Source organism: Pelodiscus sinensis, chromosome 15 (genome assembly GCF_049634645.1).
Source record: "Pelodiscus sinensis isolate JC-2024 chromosome 15, ASM4963464v1, whole genome shotgun sequence".
NCBI classification, from domain to species: Eukaryota; Metazoa; Chordata; order Testudines; family Trionychidae; genus Pelodiscus; species Pelodiscus sinensis.
Genome location: NC_134725.1, coordinates 15,293,040 through 15,311,962, shown reverse-complemented (window position 1 = coordinate 15,311,962; position 18,923 = coordinate 15,293,040). Strand labels below are relative to the sequence as shown.

General features: G+C 49.5%; 1 protein-coding gene across 1 annotated transcript; it reads right to left on the bottom strand.

Annotated features, from left to right (window-relative positions):
* Positions 1-9,071: 9,071 nt before the first annotated feature.
* On the bottom strand, positions 9,072-18,230 carry LOC106733070 (uncharacterized). The gene is made up of 4 exons (XM_075897776.1): positions 18,185-18,230; positions 17,754-18,116; positions 9,511-9,621; positions 9,072-9,397 (listed from the first exon to the last, which is right to left on the bottom strand). Exons 1-4 carry the CDS (start codon positions 18,228-18,230, stop codon positions 9,072-9,074), a joined length of 846 nt encoding a protein of 281 aa, XP_075753891.1.
* Positions 18,231-18,923: the final 693 nt, after the last annotated feature.

The window sequence follows — 18,923 nt, the reverse complement described above, 5'->3', positions numbered from 1 at the left end:
CCAGGCTGGCAGGAAAGCCTCCCCCTTTCACTCACACAAATTGTGGAGCACACAACATGCCGCCACCACGGGAGGGATGTTGTGCTCGGCCAGGTCCAGATGGGTGAGGAGGCATCGAAAGCGGCCTTTCAGTCGCCCGAAGGCCCCCTCCACCACGATGCAGGCCCCGGTCAGCCTGGCATTGAAGACCTGGCGGGAGGGATTGAGGTGCCCCGTGTAGGGCTTCATCAGCCACGGCTGCAGTGGGTAGGCGGCATCCCCCCCCAGGCACACGGGTATGTCCACGTCTCCGACCCTGATGTGGCGGTCGGGGAAGAAGGTCCCGGCCTGCAGCCGCTGGCACACGGAGGAGTTGTGGTACACCCGGGCGTCGTGTGCTTTGCCGGACCAGCCCACATTAATGTCCGTGAACTGTCCCCGGTGGTCACAGATGGCCTGCAGGATCACGGAGAAGTACCCCTTGCGGTTGACGTACCGGGATGCCTGGTGTTCTGGGGCACGGATGGGGATGTGCGTCCCGTCGATGGCCCCCCCACAGTTGGGGAAGCCCAGGGCGCCGAATCCCCGGATGACGGCGTCCGGGTCGGCGAGGCGGACCACCCTGCAGAGCAGCACCCGGTTGATGGCCTTGACCACCTGCGGAGAGAGACACAGCAAAGCGCCAATCAGTGGGGCGCCCGGGTGGCTGGGAGCGTGCGTGCCCTGGCAGTGCCCCGCGCCCCACTCCCGGAAGCAACCCCCCGGGCGGCGTGTAGTACGGCCGGGACAGCCTGACCCCTCCGGTGCGGGGCGCTTTCGCCTCCTCCCGCCCCCCCTTTGTCCCTGGGGCGGCCCATCCCCTCCTCGCAACCCCCCCCCCCCGGCTCGGTGGCCGACGAGTGCCATACCTGCATGAGCACCGCTCCGACGGTGGATCTCCCCACGCCGAACTGGTTCCCAACGGATCGGTAGCTGTCCGGCGTGGAGAGCTTCCAGAGGGCGATGGCCACCCGCTTCTGGAGGGGGATGGCGGGCCTCATGCGAGTGTCCCTTCTTTGCAGGGCAGGGGCGAGCCACTCGCAGAGCTCCAGGAAGGTGTCCCTCCTCATCCTGAAGTTCTGGGTCCACTGTCGGTCCTCCCAGCGCTCCAGGACGATGCGGTCCCACCAGTCTGTGCTGGTGTCCAGACGCCAGACGCAGCGGGGCACGCCGGTGCCGGGGCGCCGCCGCGGCTCCTCCACGGCCCCCAGGGCGGCCAGGCGGAGAGGCAGGGGGCTGACGTTCACCAGGTGGTGCCAGGCAGCCTCGAGCCATTGCTGGCAGGCTTGCAGCAGCAAGTTCAGAATGTGCACCAGAAGGTGCAGGGCGAGCTCTGGCTCCATGTTGCCACCTGCGGCGGCCCCCCCGAAGGGAAGCACCGACACAGACGGGCACAGAGACCGACGCTTTGCTGTCCCTCGGCGAGGTTGGCAAGCAAGCAGGAAAAGCTGAGAACCGGCTGTCCAGGGGGGTCCCTTTAAGCTCGAGCCTCAGATAGCCTGAGACAGCAGCCACACAAAGCAACTACTGACCTGATGCCCTGCCAGAACCGGTTTCAGCTGCCCTTAAATGCCCCCCTGCGTCCAATCAGTGTGGATGCACTAGTTCGAATTAGCAAAATGCTAATTCGAACTAGTTTTTAGTTCTAGATGCGCTAGTTTGAATTAGCTTAGTTCGAATTAACTAATTCGAACTAAGTTAGTTCGAATTAGCGCTGTAGTGTAGACGTACCCTATTACTGTTCAGGTGCAGGCAGGGGAGGATGCGATCTGCTCAGGGAATGTTTCCATCACACCTCACTATCAGGTGTGTTACTATGAGACACTTCCCTGCTGCCATATACCGCATAGCGAGGGCCGGACGGAGGCATGGGCGAACCAGGCAGCTGCCCAGGGTACCAACTGATGGGAGGCGCCTGATGGCAGCGTGGCACCCCTTACAGCTGCCATCAGGTGCCATGTGTCCGGCTCCTGCAGCTCTGGCCCACTCGCATACCCGCGGTGCCAGGGCCTACACGGCCCAGCGTGCACGCCAGCAGCAACAGCCAGGCTGGACTGGGCCGCACTTGCACCGTTGGGTCTTCACGCCAGCAGCCATAGCTGGGTCGCGCATGCACCGTGTGCCTTGGGGGGGAGGGGCCTGCGCCCGGGGGCAGTGCCTTGCGGCCGTGCTGGGGGCGCCAGTATACCTTGCGCCGGCCCTGCCCATGGCACGGTTAGGGTATGTCTGGACTGCATGGCTCTGCTGGCAGAGGCTTTTATATTAGACTACCCCACAAAATCAATAAAGTGGGGATTTAAATATCCCCCACTTCATTAAAATAGAAACGGCTGCCACGCTGTGCCGGCTCAGCTGATCGTCAGCACAATGTGGTAGTCAAGACACAGATTGGTCGACGAGGAAAGCCTTTGCCGACCAATCCCTTATGCCTCGTGAAACGTTGAGCCAATGATCAGCTGAGCCGGCACAGTGCGGTGGCCGTTTCTATTTTAATGAAGTGGGGGATATTTAAATCCCCGCTTTATTGACTATGTCGGGTGGTCTAATTTACGTGCCTCTGCCAGCAGAGGAATGTAGTCTGGACATACCCTAATAGATGGCCTGCACATTAAACACTAACTATTGCTGAAGCTTTCCTAGGACCCAGAGAATCGCTAGCTGACCCCAGGACCACTGCTTAGGCTGCTATAACAGAGCAGGTATTGTGGATCTGGTTGTAGCTCTGTGTAACTGGGGCAATGGCCTTGCTACAGAGGAGAACTTTCCTGGCTCTACACTATCCAGTTGAAATGAACCAGAGAAAGACTCTTGGCCATTTGCTCCTAGTTTAAAGCAGCTAGTGGTGGATCTGCAACACAAGGAGCTATAAGCTTCTCCCTGTACAGAGGCCCAGCAAAGACCATCAAGGGACATCTCCCCCAGGAAGAGTGAATGGGGAGTGGGTGGAGCAGTGCCCCCTGCTAATGGCAGAGCCTGATGGCTAAAATTTTTAAAAGAGAACAAACTTTGTATCATCTGCTTCAGGCAGAAATCAAACTGTGCAGCTCCTAGGCTGGAGGTTTTTGTCTCACTTCCCCCTCTGACTGGATCACTGTGCAGAGCACTACCAGTCCATATAATACAGTAATAGTCAGCCTCGTCCTCTGCCTGCACACCGGTGATGGTCAGGGCAGCGTCATTACTGGATATGGCCCCAGAGAACCGGGCAGGGATCCCGGAGGGTCTGTTATTGGTGCTGTATATAAGCAACCGAGGAGCTGATCCAGGTTTCTGCTGGAACCAGCCAGGATAGTTGCCGCTGGTGATGGCTCCAGTGCTCAGGCTGCAGGACAGCGTGACGGACCCTCCTGGGGTCACCGACATGGAGGGCTCCTGAGTCACCACAGGCTGTGACCTGACCCCTGAAAGCAACGGAACAAACAAACTCAGCACAAGGACTCCGGCTCCTCACACACAAACCTCCTCACCTGCAGGTGGCCTCCATGTTGTGTCAGTGCAGGCAACAACCCCTCACCTGAGCAGTAAGTGAGCAGGGCGAGGAGCAGGGGGGCCCAGGCCATGGTGGGAATCCAGATGAACTTGACTTCCTGAGGTAAAAGTATCTGCAGCTGAGACCCTTCGTTTCTTTCTTAAACCCGCGGCACTGGAGAACGGCCCCTTTATGCAAATCTGCCCCGTGCTCATTTTCAGAATCTAAGTCCTGAATTTGAACAAGTACATAGATGCTTATGTGTCAAATTTAGCCTCAAATTAGCCTTTTCCCCACAATAAGATTTTTTAAAGTAATCCCCATAAAATTATTCATTTTCCATTTTAAGTTTGAATTTGAAACAGGTTTTTGCTGCTATTATTTTTATAAGGGATCCTTACATTCACCTTGAACAATATTTAACACAATCAGATGATGCTATCACAGACTGGCACATTCTCTCTAGCTGCCAGCATAGGGAGCCAGACCTTGGAGAGATGTTCATTTTGCGTGATGGGGAATCACATGTTTACAAACTACGCATGTAGAAGAGTGAATCTGGCCACACTACTTTGTCTTAGTTGTAGCTGCTGCCCAAAGACTCTGTGCATGGAGGGACACATAGGGTGTGTCTAGACTACAGGGTTTTGTCAACAAAAGTCTACTTTTGTCGATAAAACTATACCTGCGTCTACACGGCCACTGAGTTCTGTCGACATAACGTTGACAGAACTCAGCAGTATTGTTGACGGCTGTAAATCTCATTCTACGAGGAATAACGCCTTTTGTCGACAGAGTTCATTTGTTCATTTTTTTCTCTTCTCACGTGTATGCAGCCCCTGACTGATTTTTCTGTTGGTCAGTGCTCCCCCCCCCCAAAGTTTCCCCACCCCGATCTACATAACAATTATTATACAGTGTGGCTACGTCTACACTGTCGCATTCTCACACAAAAACTCTTTTGTGGAAGAGTTCTTCTGCAAAATCTCTTCCAGAAGAGAGCATCTACACTGGCATGTGCTTTTGCACAAGAGATGTGCTTTTGCACAAGAGCAGCCATGCCAGTGTAGACACTCTCTTGCGCAAGAAAGCACTGATGGCCATTTGAACCATAGGGCTTTCTTGAGGAAGAAATTCATGTTGCCTGTCTACACTGGCCTCTTGCTCAAGAACAATTGCGCAAAAGGACTTATTTCCGAGTGGGAGCGTCAGAGTTCTGATGCAAAAAGCCCTGATTTCATACATTAGAACGTCAGTTTAATTGCGCAAGTACACGCAGCCAGTGTAGACACAGCCTGTTTATTCCATGTAATATCTATTGGTATGTCTAGACTACAGGCTTTTGTCGACAGAAGTTATGTCGACAGATACTGCTGACAAAGCTTCTGTCGACAAAGAGCATCTAGACTACATCCAGTTCTGTTGACAAAGCAAGCCGCTTTGTCGACATCACAGTGTAGACAAAAAGGACAGTGAAGATGCAATAACGCCTTCTGTCGACAGAACTCTCGACAAAAGGTGTTATTCCTCGTAGAATGAGGTTTACATACTTCGACAAAACTGCTGAGTTTTGTCGACGTTATGTTGACATAACTCAAAGGCAGTGTGGACGCAGGTATAGTTTTTTCGACAAAAGTCCACTTTTGTCGACAAAACCCTGTAGTCTAGACACACCCTGAGTGGCCATCACTGGGCTGAAGGGTGGTTTAGGCAGCACATCTGACCATGTGGAGAACAGTGGAAGAGCTTTGCACTCCTGTGCATACAAACATGTTATAACACATGCACACAAAGAGGAGTCACTGCTACCAGGGCCAGCTTCCTCGCTGTGCTCCTCTCTCTTGGATACACCTCCTGTAAACATACCTATAACAAACTCATTTCCCTCCTTCCAAATTTCCTTTGCCATGATGCCTACGAACAAACTGACAGCAGTGAGACCATGGGTAAGCTGAAGGCTCCTGCTCCTCCACAGGCTACTCTGTCACCACCTGTTGTATCTGGTTTTACACTTAGGCTACGTCTAGACTGGCATGATTTTCCGCAAATGCTTTTAACGGAAAAGTTTTCCGTTAAAAGAATTTTGGAAAAGAGCGTCTAGATTGGCACGGATGCTTTTCCGCAAAAGTACTTTTTGCGGAAAAGCATCAGTGGCCAATCTAGACGCGCTTTTCCGCAAAAAAGCCCCGATCGCCATTTTCGCCATCGGGGCTTTTTTGCACAAAACAAATCTCAGCTGTCTACACTGGCCCTTTTGTGCAAGTTTTGCTCAAAAGGGACTTTTGCCCGAATGGGAGCAGCATAGTATTTCCACAAAAAGCACTGATTTCTTACAGTAGGAAGTCAGTGCTTTTGTGGAAATTCAAGCGGCCAGTGTAGACAGCTGGCAAGTTTTTCTGGAAAAGTAGGTGATTTTCCAGAAAAACTGGCCAGTCTAGACACAGCCTTAGATTGAAGGCTCCTTAGCGGAACCTTTGTCTTCTGTGTTTGTACAGAGCTCAACACAATGAGGGCCTGATTGTGACCTGGTCTACCCCGGCTACAGCAACACAGATATGTAATAATAACAGTGATGCAGCCTGCGATGAAGGCCTTCCCTGCCTCTTGCAGAGAAGTTCAGCATGAAATGGAATGTCAGTTACATTATATAAAATAGAAAAACACTTTACCAATAATACTCACCGTGCAATTCTCTTCCGAAGTGCTCCTAAACCTACAACTTAAACTAGTTCCTTGGGTGCCTCAGATCTCCTGTCGCTCCCTCCCCACCACTCAGTCTGGATGTGGGATCTGAAAGGACCCAGCTCCTCAAACCCCATGGTCTGTGCACCAGATTCTTATGCACAAATTTGTATTGAACAGCTTCCCTATGGAAATAGAAACAATTCACACTGCAAATGAAGGGAGACAGCTCCCCCTGCTGCCCAGTGAGAACGGAACCATATGTCACCCTTGTGCAGAAACATATAGGCTACATCTACACTGGCCACAATTTCCGGAAAAGCCATGCAAATCAGGTAAGTCAGGATAGGGAAATCCGCGGGGGATTTAAATATCCCCCGCGGATTTAAATAAACATGTCCGCCGCTTTTTTTCCGGCTTGGGGAAAAGCCGGAAAAAAAGCGTCTAGACTGGCGCGATCCTCCGGAATAAAGCCCTTTTCCGGAGGATCTCTTATTCCTACTTTTCCCCAAGCCGGAAAAAAAGCGTTGGACATGTTTATTTAAATCCGCGGGGGTTATTTAAATTTAAATCCCCCGCGGATTTCCCTATCCTGACTTACCTGATTTGCATGGCTTTTCCGGAAATTGTGGCCAGTGAAGACGTAGCCATATTGAAAATCCAGCTGCATTTGAAATCACACTTTATTCTCCCGACTCTCTGGAGGGGAAGGAGACATTACCTATAATTCCCAGCTTTCACTTTATGCATGTGGCTGACTTAATTCTCCCCTTCTGTGTAAATATTTTACACTCAGGTAGATCAATGGCCCAGGCCCTTCCTGTAACACCCCAGGCAAGTACAAGGAAGAAGCTGGAGGGGTCTGTGTGTGTGCAGGAAAGGGTTCTTTCTACTCGGCAGGTGTCTCTTGGCGAGGCTTTGGTCTGGGTTAATACCATCATTCACAGGCTCGCAATTTTCAAATGTGGCCTGGATATTGTCATTTCAAAAGAAACTGACCCACATTTGTTTCATATGTGAAAGACTCCTTGTAGACCCAGGCACCATGCACTGCCCTTGTTCTGCCCTTGATACTTAGGAGAGGCTTTTCCTTATGCCATGGTATCTAAGGACATCTGAACCAGGGCTGGCCTTACCATGAGGAGAACTGAAGTGGCTGCCCCAGGTGCCAGACTGTAGCAAATTGTGTCTGCTGCTGGTGCATATGTATTCTTTCTGCTCTGAAAGTTCAGTGTTACTTAAAATTTTTGATCAAGGCATTTTAAGTTGTTAGTTCTCCTTTATTGGGGTAGGCAGCAGAGCAGAACCATGAGAGGAGTAGAACAGGAAGAAGGCAGAATTGAGACCTTTCGAAGTTTTGGCCCAAGCGAGGGGACATGGGGGCGTCATTTGAGCTCCCCGCCTCAGGTGCCAAAATGTTGTGGGCCGGCCCTGATCTGAACGCTGTCCAGTATGGTTCATATCTACATTATTGATGGCTCCCTGTTTGCTGAAGGATAAAGTTAACCCCCGGCTACAGAGAGAAACAGCTGAATTGGAGTTTATGTACAAGTTCAATACTATGAACTTATGCTTGAATTAAGATTTGAACCGGTTAATGAACTACAAAAAGGAAATTTCCCTGCTTTTGATAGTTACATTTCAACATCAAATGCTGTGAATGGGACTTATCCACCCTGACTTAATCAGCTTCATTAAAACTGGTCTATAATTGACAGGTAACTTCTTTTGATGTTATATATACCCCAGACTCTGTAATTTTCACTCCAATTCATAGGAAAGCTCATGACCTAATACATTTGTTATTTTCTAAGGTGCCATAAGACTGCTCATTGTTTTTACAGTCACAGAATATTAGGGCTACCACTCTAAAGTATCTTTAGTGCAGCTATGTTACTTCAGGTGACACCCACTGCTAACACTTCAGGTGTTATAACAGAAAAGCCAGACAGGGATGGAGCCTCCAAGGGGAGGTGAAATGGTTTCAAAATGTCCATTCCTTCCTGTGAAAGTCCATCCTGCTACTGACTCATGAATACTGGGATGTTCCACAGTCACGTGATCTGGTCACCTGCTACTAACCTGCCTCTTGCACTGCTGACCTGTTCCACAGAGCTGTCAGGGAATCAAAGAATCCCCCATCCTCTGACTGCCCACTGAGCCTTACACTCTCTATCAACCACCCTCCCCTCATTGCCCCCTGACCATGGCACCCAGCACACTGGGCAGGCAGAGCTGGAACTGTGCTGGCCAAATGGAGTTTGCATTGAGCCCTGCCTCCCAGAGTATCTGCACCGGTGGGGCAATGAGGGGCTCTGAGGTTGCAGGGAAGGGGGAAAGAAGGGCATAGGTTGGATAGAAGGTAGCTTGTGGGCTGCTTGCCCCCCTCTGCTCTACAGGATGGAGGCAGGGATGAGGCAGAGCGTAGGGTCACAGCTATTAAACCACCTGCTTTGGCTGGGATAGACCCAGGCTTTTAATACAGGGGAGCACTGACTCTGAACCCAGCCACTGAAGTTTATTTTTAAGTTTCTTCCAGATTGCCAGGTGGTGGGTAACACAGGGGAACTGGATTAGTGCAGATGTGGCTCTCCAACCAAGGAATATGTGGCTGCCTGCCCCCAGTGAGCCCCAGGTAGGGCTGAGTCAATAACACAGGCATCTATAAGGCAGCAGAAGCTGCTCCTAACAAGAATGACTGGAGAGTGTAAGAATGGCTGATATTGTCCCTGAGAGATATAATGGGCAGTGGGTGGAGGAACACCCCCTGCGGGCAGCAAGTGGCTAACATTTCTGAGGAGTTATCAGAGTCTCATCTATTGCAGAGTAACCAGATTGTGCAGCCAGTGCAGAACCCAAGCTGGGGGGGATGAGGTCAGGGTGGGGTTTTTGTCTTAGTTCCTCATTTGGCTGGATCACTGTGACAAGCACTGCCAGTCCATACAGCACAATAATAGTCAGCCTCGTCCTCTGCCTGCACACCGGTGATGGTCAGGGCAGCCTTGTTACCGGATATGGCCCCAGAGAACCGGGCAGGGATCCCGGAGGGTCTAGTACTTGTCCCATGTATAAGCTGCCGAGGAGCTGATCCAGGTTTCTGCTGGAACCAGCCAGGATAGATGCTGCTGGTGATGGCTCCAGTGCTCAGGCTGCAGGACAGCGTGACAGACCCTCCTGGGGTCACCGACATGGAGGGCTCCTGAGTCACCACAGGCTGTGACCTGACCCCTGAAAGCAACGGAACAAACAAACTCAGCACAAGGACTCCGGCTCCTCACACACAAACCTCCTCACCTGCAGGTGGCCTCCATGTTGTGTCAGTGCAGCCAACAACCCCTCACCTGAGCAGTAAGTGAGCAGGGCGAGGAGCAGGGGGGCCCGGGCCATGGTGGATCCAGACGAGCTCGGCTTCCTGAGATAAAAGTATCTGCAGCTGGACCCTCCATTTCTCTCTTAAACCCATGGCACTGGAGAATGGCCCCTTTATGCAAATCTACTCTCTGTTCATTGGCTGCAGGTATTTTGAAAATCTTTTTACTATCACAGGGAAATGCTCACCTGTCAAATTTTACTTCAAATGTAGACTTTATGTTGAATGTTTAGCAAAGAACAGTAACCTCCATATAATTGTACATTATCAGCTTTTATTTCAAGTTCAAATTGAAACTGTTTTTTGCTAGCGTCAATGTAGTACAAGGGGATCTCACATTAACTCCTTGCTTGAATGAAATTCAGCAGAAGCCGATGGTGCTATCATGCAGACTGACAATTTCTGCCTGGGTAGGGAGCTGGGTGTTGGAGAAATGTTCACTTCTAGTGAAGGAGAATCACAGTTGTAAAAGCTGCACATGTAGCGGAATAAATCTGGTCTTAGGCCACGTCTCCACTGGCAAGTTACCCTGCAGTAAATCAGTCCCCAGCACTGTAACGCCTTAGTGCACACTAACTCTGATGCTGCTGTGCTCTAGGCAAACTCCCTCCATGAGACACGCAGACTGAAGAGACTGGTGCCTGCAGGATAGGGGTGCAGGGAGGACAACCCAGAGGAACAGGGAAGGAGTATGTGTGGGTAACCCATTTAGTAATGAAAATTTTGGTAGGGACATGGGGGAGCGGTTCACTTCCCAAATGCTACCATGAGTCACCTTTGAGCATAGAGCTGTCTGTGCAGTGGCAATGGGACAACAGACTCGCTGGCCTCCTAGGGAAGGGATGGAGGTTGGGCTCTGTGATGGTTTCACTCCCCTTGCTTTATGAAATTGACTTATGGATATTAATATGCACAATTCAGAGATGCTTTGAACAAAATACCTCATGTAACCTGTCTGTTTTAATGTCATGGTCTGCTGGGTCTGTATATCTTACTTTGCTGTATGTAAAATTCATGTGTGTGTAGTTAGAAATTCGAGGTAAGGGATAGTTTATGTTTTTAAATGTGCAAATGAAAGCCATCAAGGGTGTTTCCCTCAATGTCAGGGTGATCAGCTATAATCATCCTCTTTTGTCCTTTAAGTCTAAGTTGTGGATGGCCTTAAGACAACATGTGATACTCCAAACTTGTAAAGTCTGACCAGGTAATTTCCCATGGAAGATAAAAATGTAGAAAGAAAGTATTCTCACCTAAATGAAGGCTATTTAGGATTACACTGACCATCCATCCTGGATTTTCTGGGACAGTCCCAATTTTTATCTCGTGTCCCAGTGTTCCCATGAAATGTCCTGAAAAGCCCCAAGACTCCAAAGGCAACTAGAAGCAACTGCATGCTGCTGTTTCTCCTCTCCCTCCCTTGGCTGGGAGAATAGGAGTCAGGAACACTTCCTGCAGGCTTTCCCTGCTGTTTAGGAATCTGCCAATAGGAGTAGCAAGGGGCCATGCTGGTTGGGAGTGTGCGAAAGCAAGTAACTTGTTGGGGGGCACCAGGAACCTGCACTTGGCTCAGGTGGGCTGTGGGGAGGGGTGCGCGGGACCGGTGCATCTCAGCTGGGCTTCAGGGAAGGGTGGGGCTGGGACCCAGCGCTTACCTCAGCTGAGCTGTGGGGAGCGAGGGTGTTGGGAGGGAGGCTGTGGGGGGGGGGGGGCACTGGGAAGCCCAGTGGAGAGAAGGAAGCAAAAAGGGGCCTGAAATGACCCCCCCCCCTTGTCCAGAAAGATCTCTCATCCAGAACCAGTCAGTGCTTAGGGTGATGGACTAGGGAAGTCCAATCCCCACCCCCAGCCTACTCCTGCACCCTCCGTCCTGGCCAAGAATCCTTCCCCAGTCCACTCCTGCACCGTCTCTCCCGGCAGGAACCCTACCGCCAGTCTACTTCTGCACTCTTCCTCTTGGCCAGACTTTGCACCCTCCCTCTTGGCCAGACACCCTACCCCCATGCTGCTACTATTCCACAGTTGCTCCTGCACCCCCATCCTGGCTACACACTGCACCCTCTCTTGCTCCTGCTCCCTCTCCCAGGCCATACACCCTAATCCCAGCCTGCTTCTGCACCCCATCTCCCACCCAGACCTCACAACCTCTCCCCCTTCTGCACCCCATCCCTATCCCACTCAATGGCAGCCCTGTTCCACACACTGAACCCCTCATTTTTGTTTCACCTCAGAAACTAAGGGGGTCCACAAAATCCAGCAGAAAAGTAAATCTGACCTATGGGAAGACTTGAACCTCAGACCTCCATGTTGCTTCTGCTCACCCCTTAGGCCTGGACCGCCAGAAGAGAGAGTTATCTCAGTTGGGGGCTACCTCATTAATGTTTGGAGGGTTTGGGAGAAATATTTTTTGCTTCTCACTTGTGTGGTCCCCAAATCATTTTTCTGTAGGTGAGTGGCCCCGACCCAATAAAGGTTGCCTACCCCTGCCATAAATAAAGAAAACATTGAAACCTTTTGTGTTGGACATAAATTAATATTTTACTTTATTTAAAAGGAAATTTGATAAACTTACATGAGAAAGTTAAGAAGCTTAATCTTTTTAATAATTTAAATTAAACTGTTCTCCCCAGCTGAAGCACTAGTAAAAAGGCTCAGGTGTAATTATAAAATTAACGGTGAGTTTCCATTAGTAACTGGTGGTCAGCGGAAAGGTTTACATTGAGACAGCTGGTCCATAGGCCAAAAAGTTTGAGAACCAATGAAATAGAGGCATTTGTGGCCTCTCCCCCAGACAGATCTCCCCAGGCTCCCTGCTGCTCCAGGAGAGCCCACCGAGAGATCAGGTCTGTTACCATGGCACTGAAATCACCATGTCACTCCAGTGTGCATGATGGAGGGAGGGTCTAAATGGTACTGGGTCCTGCCATGAGGGCAGAGTATTGGACTTGATGACCTCTCAAGGTCCCTTCCAGTTCTCTGGTCCCCCTCCAGTGTTCTCTGATTCTCTGATTCTCTGGACAGACTCTTTGTGAGTCTTTTTCATCCAAGCAGTTGATGATTTAAACAGCATGTTAAGATGCCATGTGAAAACACTTGGGCTATGTCTACACTCACGGCTTCTTGCGCAAGAATACCTTGCGCAAGGGTTCTTGTGCAAGAAGACTAGCACAAGAAAATGTCCACACTGCCATGTGCGATCTGTGCTTTTGCGAAAGAGCGCCCATGGCAGTGTAGATGCTCTCTTGCACAAGAAAGCTCTGATGGCCATTTTAGCCATAGGGCTTTCTTATGCAAGAAATCCCTGCCGAGTGTCCACACTGGCCTCTTGTGCAAGAGCTCCTACACAAGAGGGCTTATACCTGTTAAAAAAGAGCGTAGCTCTTGCACAAGAAGTCCTCTCTTACCACATTGTACTGTAAATTTCCTTGAACAAGAGCAGGCGGGCAATGTGGATGCTCTACGGATTCTTGCGCAAGAACAGCCAGACTTGCACAAGAAGCCGCGAGTGTAGACATAGCCTTGGTGCATCCATAGAGAGGTAGAATGTATCATCTCTCTACAGAGAGGATTTTTATGACTGATGTTTTTGGGTGAACAAGCCCTTTGTGAGCTTTGTGAAGAGGTGAGATGTTTTGACTTCCAGTTTGTCTTTGGGCTGCACATTGCCTAGACCTGAAGGGAGTTAGCTGTGACAATGCATTTCTGAGTTATTCTGATACACGAAGTGAAATCTGTGCTAAAGACTCCCGCATCCATTGAGAGGAAACACTGCTGTCCGAAGTCAATTCAGAGTCTCTCCAAAGTTCTTCAAGGATCACCTCTACCAGGCAGTGGGCCTTTGATTGACTGGTCCTTTATATTTTTGAAGAGTGACTAAATGTTAACTGGATCTTCTTGGGTAATGTCAACAGATTGCTTTGGGCCCAATCTTAGCTTAGTTTACATTTGATCAGGCCCTTTGTAAACAGGTTGGGAAGTTATTTGGCAATTATTATTAGGTATTATTTACATAATGTAGGCATTGCCTTCATGAGATTGATATATACATTTCTCAGTAGCTTTACATATAAAATATCTCCGACCTAGTGATCTCCATGGGAAATGTACCTTTCAAGCAGTGGTGGGCAGGGTTAGTGACATGGTCTTCTCCACCTTGTAATTGTTATGGTTAGTTCAGTATTTTCATTACGGCTTGTGGAAATGGAGGACACTTGATACTTTTGTATTTCAAAAAATGCAGTTGCAGTACAGCTCATTAGGGATGTAAATTCCCATTCATCAGAACCTGTTAATGTTAGGTCACACAGGGGCTCCCAACCCCCTACATAGTAGCCCCTGTCCACAGAAAGCTGGACTACCCACGGAGAAAGGCTGCTCTGGATACTGGCACAGTCCCTGCCTGCAGGGCACTCAGGTTCCCCACAGACAGGGTCTGCTCCAGACAAGAGCAACCTATGTCTGCAGTGATGCTGGAGCAGTGGGGTGCTCCAGCACCCTCTGATTAACAGTTAATTGGAACCGTTAAGCATCATCCATTAAGAGAACCAAGAAAATTGTCCCATGAAATTGTGGGATAGTTCTGGATGATTCCCAGGCCCCGGACAAATGGGGCTGCATCTACACTGCAGAGTAATAGGCCTTCAGTCCTGGATCTCATCTTGAATCAAGGTTGGACCCCTAGTGCTGCAGTGTCATGGGACCCTTGGGTTGGAGCCTGGGTTAATGCAATTGTGGTATAGTTGCATAGGGGGCTCCTATAGTGCCCAAACCCATCCCCAATTGGGAGAAGAGGATGGGAGGAGTTCTTAGAGGGGTCATGTGACACCCTTAACTTCTGGTCATGTGTCCATTATATTCCTGGAAGTACTATCCCCATGGGTGGGACTTGGGGCCTAAAGGGTCAGAGGTATGGCTAATGTGTCCCTCTTTGGTTCAGAAAATAAAGTCACCGTATTTAGGATGCAAAGTTTTCAGGCCCTTTGGCTGGCATGACATAAGCAAGAGAATAAACCAAAGACCTCATGGGAAAAAATCTTCCCGAGCTTGGAGATTTAGCGGAAATAAGAACAGTTCTAGAGGAAGTCAGTAACAAGCGTTACGGTGTTAGAACTAGCTCCGTGTCTTCTGTTCATTTACATTTGTAATTTACTATGTTCTGCCTGGGTTCATTGCAACCACTTAAATCCTGCTGCTTGTACTTAGTAAAATCACGCTGATTTACTATTAAGCCTAGTGTAAATAAGTGTTACCTGGGGGAGCAATCAGTGTGTATATCATCCTTTCATTTTTAAAGGGGGCTTGCCTGAATGGTTTATTTGCAATTCTGATCCCATTTGGGAAGTGGGTTTCCTGGAAGCTGTGCCAGAAACTGCACTCTCCTCAGACCTGAAAAGGTTCAGTGTCTGCTTTGCTCTTCGGGGGTGGGGAGATGATTTCAGCTCTGTGCCTTGGTTGGGGGAGACAGCAGGACAGGGTGGTGAGAAGCCCAAAATGGGTGGGTCCTTAAGTAGAAAGTGTGGGTTTGGCGCTAGCTTCCTGCAGGCAGCCTACGCACCACCTTGACGATGCTGCGCCTACCAAAGGCAGCACTCAGTATTGCCAGAGTACACTGCCTGGGGCCCCAGCAGCAATTTAAAGGGCCTGGTGCTCTGGCTGTCCTTGCTGCACCAGCTGAGAGCCCTGGGCCCTTTTGAATCACCAGGCCTTGAGGCAACTGCCCCCTTTGTTTCCCCACCTTGCAATCAGCAGGCCTGACAGTGTTAGCAGCACTGAGGTGCTAGTGCGGATACTTTGGTTGCTTGCTGCCTTGTGACTGCCCTTTTAAAAGGCCATGTACATCACTGCCCCACCCCTACTCCCCCGCAGCGGCCCGGCTGAGCGCACAGCCCTCAGCTGAGCTGCCACAGAGGGAGGGAAAGGGGGTGGGTTGGTGACGTACATGGCCAGGGGGTGGGGCCGTGTATGCCCCCGCCCCCCTTTCCCCTCCTGCTGTGGTGCTCAGCTGAGTGCTGTTCCCCTCAGCCGTGTACGTCACCGCCCCACCCCGCTCCCTCACGGCACCCTGGCTGAGCAGGCAGCACTCAGCCAAGCACCACAGCGGGAGGGAAAGGGGAAGGGGGAAGGGGAAAGGGGATGGGGAGAGATGGAGGGGAGAGAGAGGCAGGAGGGGGAGAAGAGAAAGAAAGAGATGGAGAGAGAGGCAGAAGGCGAGAGAGCAAGGAGGCAGAGGAGAGCTGAGAGAGAGAGGGGGAGGCAGTAGGAGGAGAGAGCGCGTGAGAGAGAGAGAGAGACCGGAGGCTCAGGAGAGAAGACCAACGTGGAGGAGAGACCTGAAAATCCCGTCTTATGATGGGCTAATTGTCTATTTTACAAATGTTTATCCTGATTTAATTTTCATTTCAAAACAATGCATTGTTGGGATTTTTCTTTGGCATATTATAAAACACAGCGAAGGTTCCTGAGCCTAACAGCGGGAATTCAACACAAATGTATCCTCCTCAAGATCCACAAGATGATCCCCTGCAAGTTCAATTATGTAAAGTATAGATAGTGCATGACACAGAAAGCAGCATGCTCAGGAAGATACACCATTGTACAGATGCACAGATTATTAGAGGAAAGTGCACAGTAACACAGTAAGGCTTGGGAGAACAAAGGAAAACAGGAGCAAAGGAAACATATGACTCAGCGTAGTTCTGAAGACACAGTCAGAATTTTATCTCTGGCAGCTGGCTGACAAAACGCTGCTTTAAGGGACTGATAGCAGACTTACTCCTAGAAATGCTATTTGTACAAGTGCAATTACTGTTTTTTCTTTAGCCCTGGTCTCTCACCTGTCAAATAGTGAAAGGTTAGGCTAGATAAGGATACTTGTGTAGCCAGATGTATATATTTTGCTATATTTGAATGCAAGTGTATGCATTTAGAGAGAATATTCATTCAGCCATATCTTCTTTAGTTATCGACCAATTAGGAAACAGGGTCAGTTTTATTCTTTTTTAAAGGCCCCTCATATTGTGAGGCCCTAAGCTGTAGCTGAGTTAGCTTAGGCCTTAATATGGCGCTGGAGCCTGTGACATAGTGGGAAAGTTAGCTAGGAAATTCCCAGGTCTCAGGGACAATGTTAGCGCTATGGGGGTTAGAAGTGGGGTCAGTGTTCAGACACAGTTTTGACCTGTGTTCTCAGCCGCCTTATGCCCTGTGCTCCCTGTGTGTGCCTCCAAGAGTTGGGCCATGGCTGCAGAGTAGAGGCCCTGAACAGTCTCAGAACCTCTTGTTCTAATGTTTGGCTAAGAACAAAAGGGTTTTTGACATCATCTGTTATCTGACAGGTCTTATATCTGGATACTCCAGGCATGGAAACAGGGACACATGTAGGCTGTGTCTACACTGGCAAGTTATTCCAGAAAATCAGCCACTTTTCCGGAAAAATTTGCCAGCTGTCTACACTGGCCACTTGAATTTCCGGAAAAGCACTGACTATCTAATGTAAAATCATCACTGCTTTTCCGGAAAAACTATGCTGCTCCCGTTCGGGCAAAAGTCCTTTTTCCGGAAAACTGTTTCGGAAAAGGAGCACAGTAGTGTTTTCCGCAAAAAAGCCCCGATCGCGAAAATGGCGATTGGGGCTTTTTTGCGCAAAACCATGTCTAGATTGGCCACGGACGCTTTTCTGCAAAAAGTGCTTTTCCAGAAAAGTGTCCTGCCAATTTAGATGTGCTTTTATGAAAATGCTTTTAATGGAAAACTTTTCCGTTAAAAGCATTTCCGGAAAATCATGCCAGTCTAGACGTAGCCTAAGTGATCTAATAGGTCTTTCATCTATTGTGCAGGATATTCAGGGTATTGTTCAGCTGGCAGGGTATCAGCATCTCTTTTAGGGGAGACATGTCTCTATCCAAGGAGAATATGGGTGTCTGCTCCCACTTTGACCCAGGTAGTGGAGGGGCTGTAACACAGGGATGTATAATGCAGAAAAAGCTGCAACTGCTAGAGAAACAGACCATAAGAACTGCTAACACCTCTCTCAGAGCAAGTAAATGAGGAGTGGGTGGAGTAGCACTTCTGCTGATAGCAAGGCATGGATCTATTTTCTAAAGGAGCTATTATCTCATCTGTTGCAGGCAGGAACCAAGCTGTGCAGCCAGTGCAGAGGTGAGGCTGGCGGGGATGAAGGCAAGAGAGGTTTTGTCTCAGTTCCTCATCTGGCTGAATCACTGTGGAACACACTACCACTGCTACCTGTATACACAACACAGTAATAGTCAGCCTCGTCCTCTGCCTGCACACCGGTGATGGTCAGGACAGCGTCGTTACTTGAAATGGCCCCAGAGAACCGGGCAGGGATCCCGGAGGGTCTAGTACTTGTCCCATGTATAAGCGTCCGAGGAGCTGAGCCAGGTTTCTGCTGGAACCAGGCTGGATAGTTGCTGCTGCTGATGGCTCCAGTGCTCAGGCTGCAGGACAGTGTGATGGTCCCTCCTGGGGTTACTGACATGGAGGGCTCCTGAGTCACCACAGGCTGTGACCTGACCCCTGAAAGCAACGGAACAAACAAACTCAGCACAAGGACTCCGGCTCCTCACACACAAACCTCCTCACCTGCAGGTGGCCTCCATGCTGTGTCAGTGCAGCCAACAACCCCTCACCTGAGCAGTAAGTGAGCAGGGCGAGGAGCAGGGGGGCCCAGGCCATGGTGGATCCTGATGAGTTCATGGGTCTGTGGCTGAAGCATTATGAATTTGCCTTAAATCCCTGAGCTGGAGAACAGCCCCCTTATGCAAATTCATTCCCTGCTCATTGGCTGCAGGTTTGTTAAAAATCTTAATCCTGCGTTTTCACAAGTATAGAGATGCTCTTGTCTCAAATTTAACCTTATATGAAGGATTTATTTTAAATAAAGTTTTTCTTTAAAACTAACTCCTCCTAAATTTGTACATTTTCAAATTTTATTTCAAGTTCACTTGAAACAGTTTTTTTGCTAGTATTAATTTAACACGAGCAGCCCTACTATAACATGAATAATATCTTACATAACCAAAAGGGGGATATCACACAAACTAACACGTTCCTTTTGACTGCCTGTGTCGGGATCTAGATCCAGAAGAAATGTACATTACTAGTTATGGGGAAGCCCATTTTCACAAGCTGTATATGATGCAGAATAAATCGGGTCACTTGTTAGTCTCCTTGAACAAGCAAGTCTTTAGTTATAACTGCTGCCCACAGGCTCTCTGCATGGAGCAAATATTACACTCAGTAATCACTGTCATCTCGGTTACCTCCAGGCCCTGAAGAATAGAGACCTAAAGCAGGAGCTGCTATATCTTGAGCTGAAAAACTAAGAGGTTGATCTTTAAAGGTGCTGAGCTACAAGCTATGAGGCGA

Coding starts and splice junctions, on each gene's coding strand:
- LOC106733070 (XM_075897776.1), bottom strand. CDS start 18,230: ATGGCCTGGGCCCCCCTGCTCCTCGCCCTGCTCACTTACTGCTCAG. Junction 18,117..18,184: donor CCTGCTCACTTACTGCTCAG/GTGAGGGGTTGT, acceptor TTTGTGTGTGAG/GAGCCGGAGTCCTTGTGCTG. Junction 9,622..17,753: donor CAGTGGTAGTGTGTTCCACA/GTGATTCAGCCA, acceptor CATGGGTTTAAG/AGAGAAATGGAGGGTCCAGC.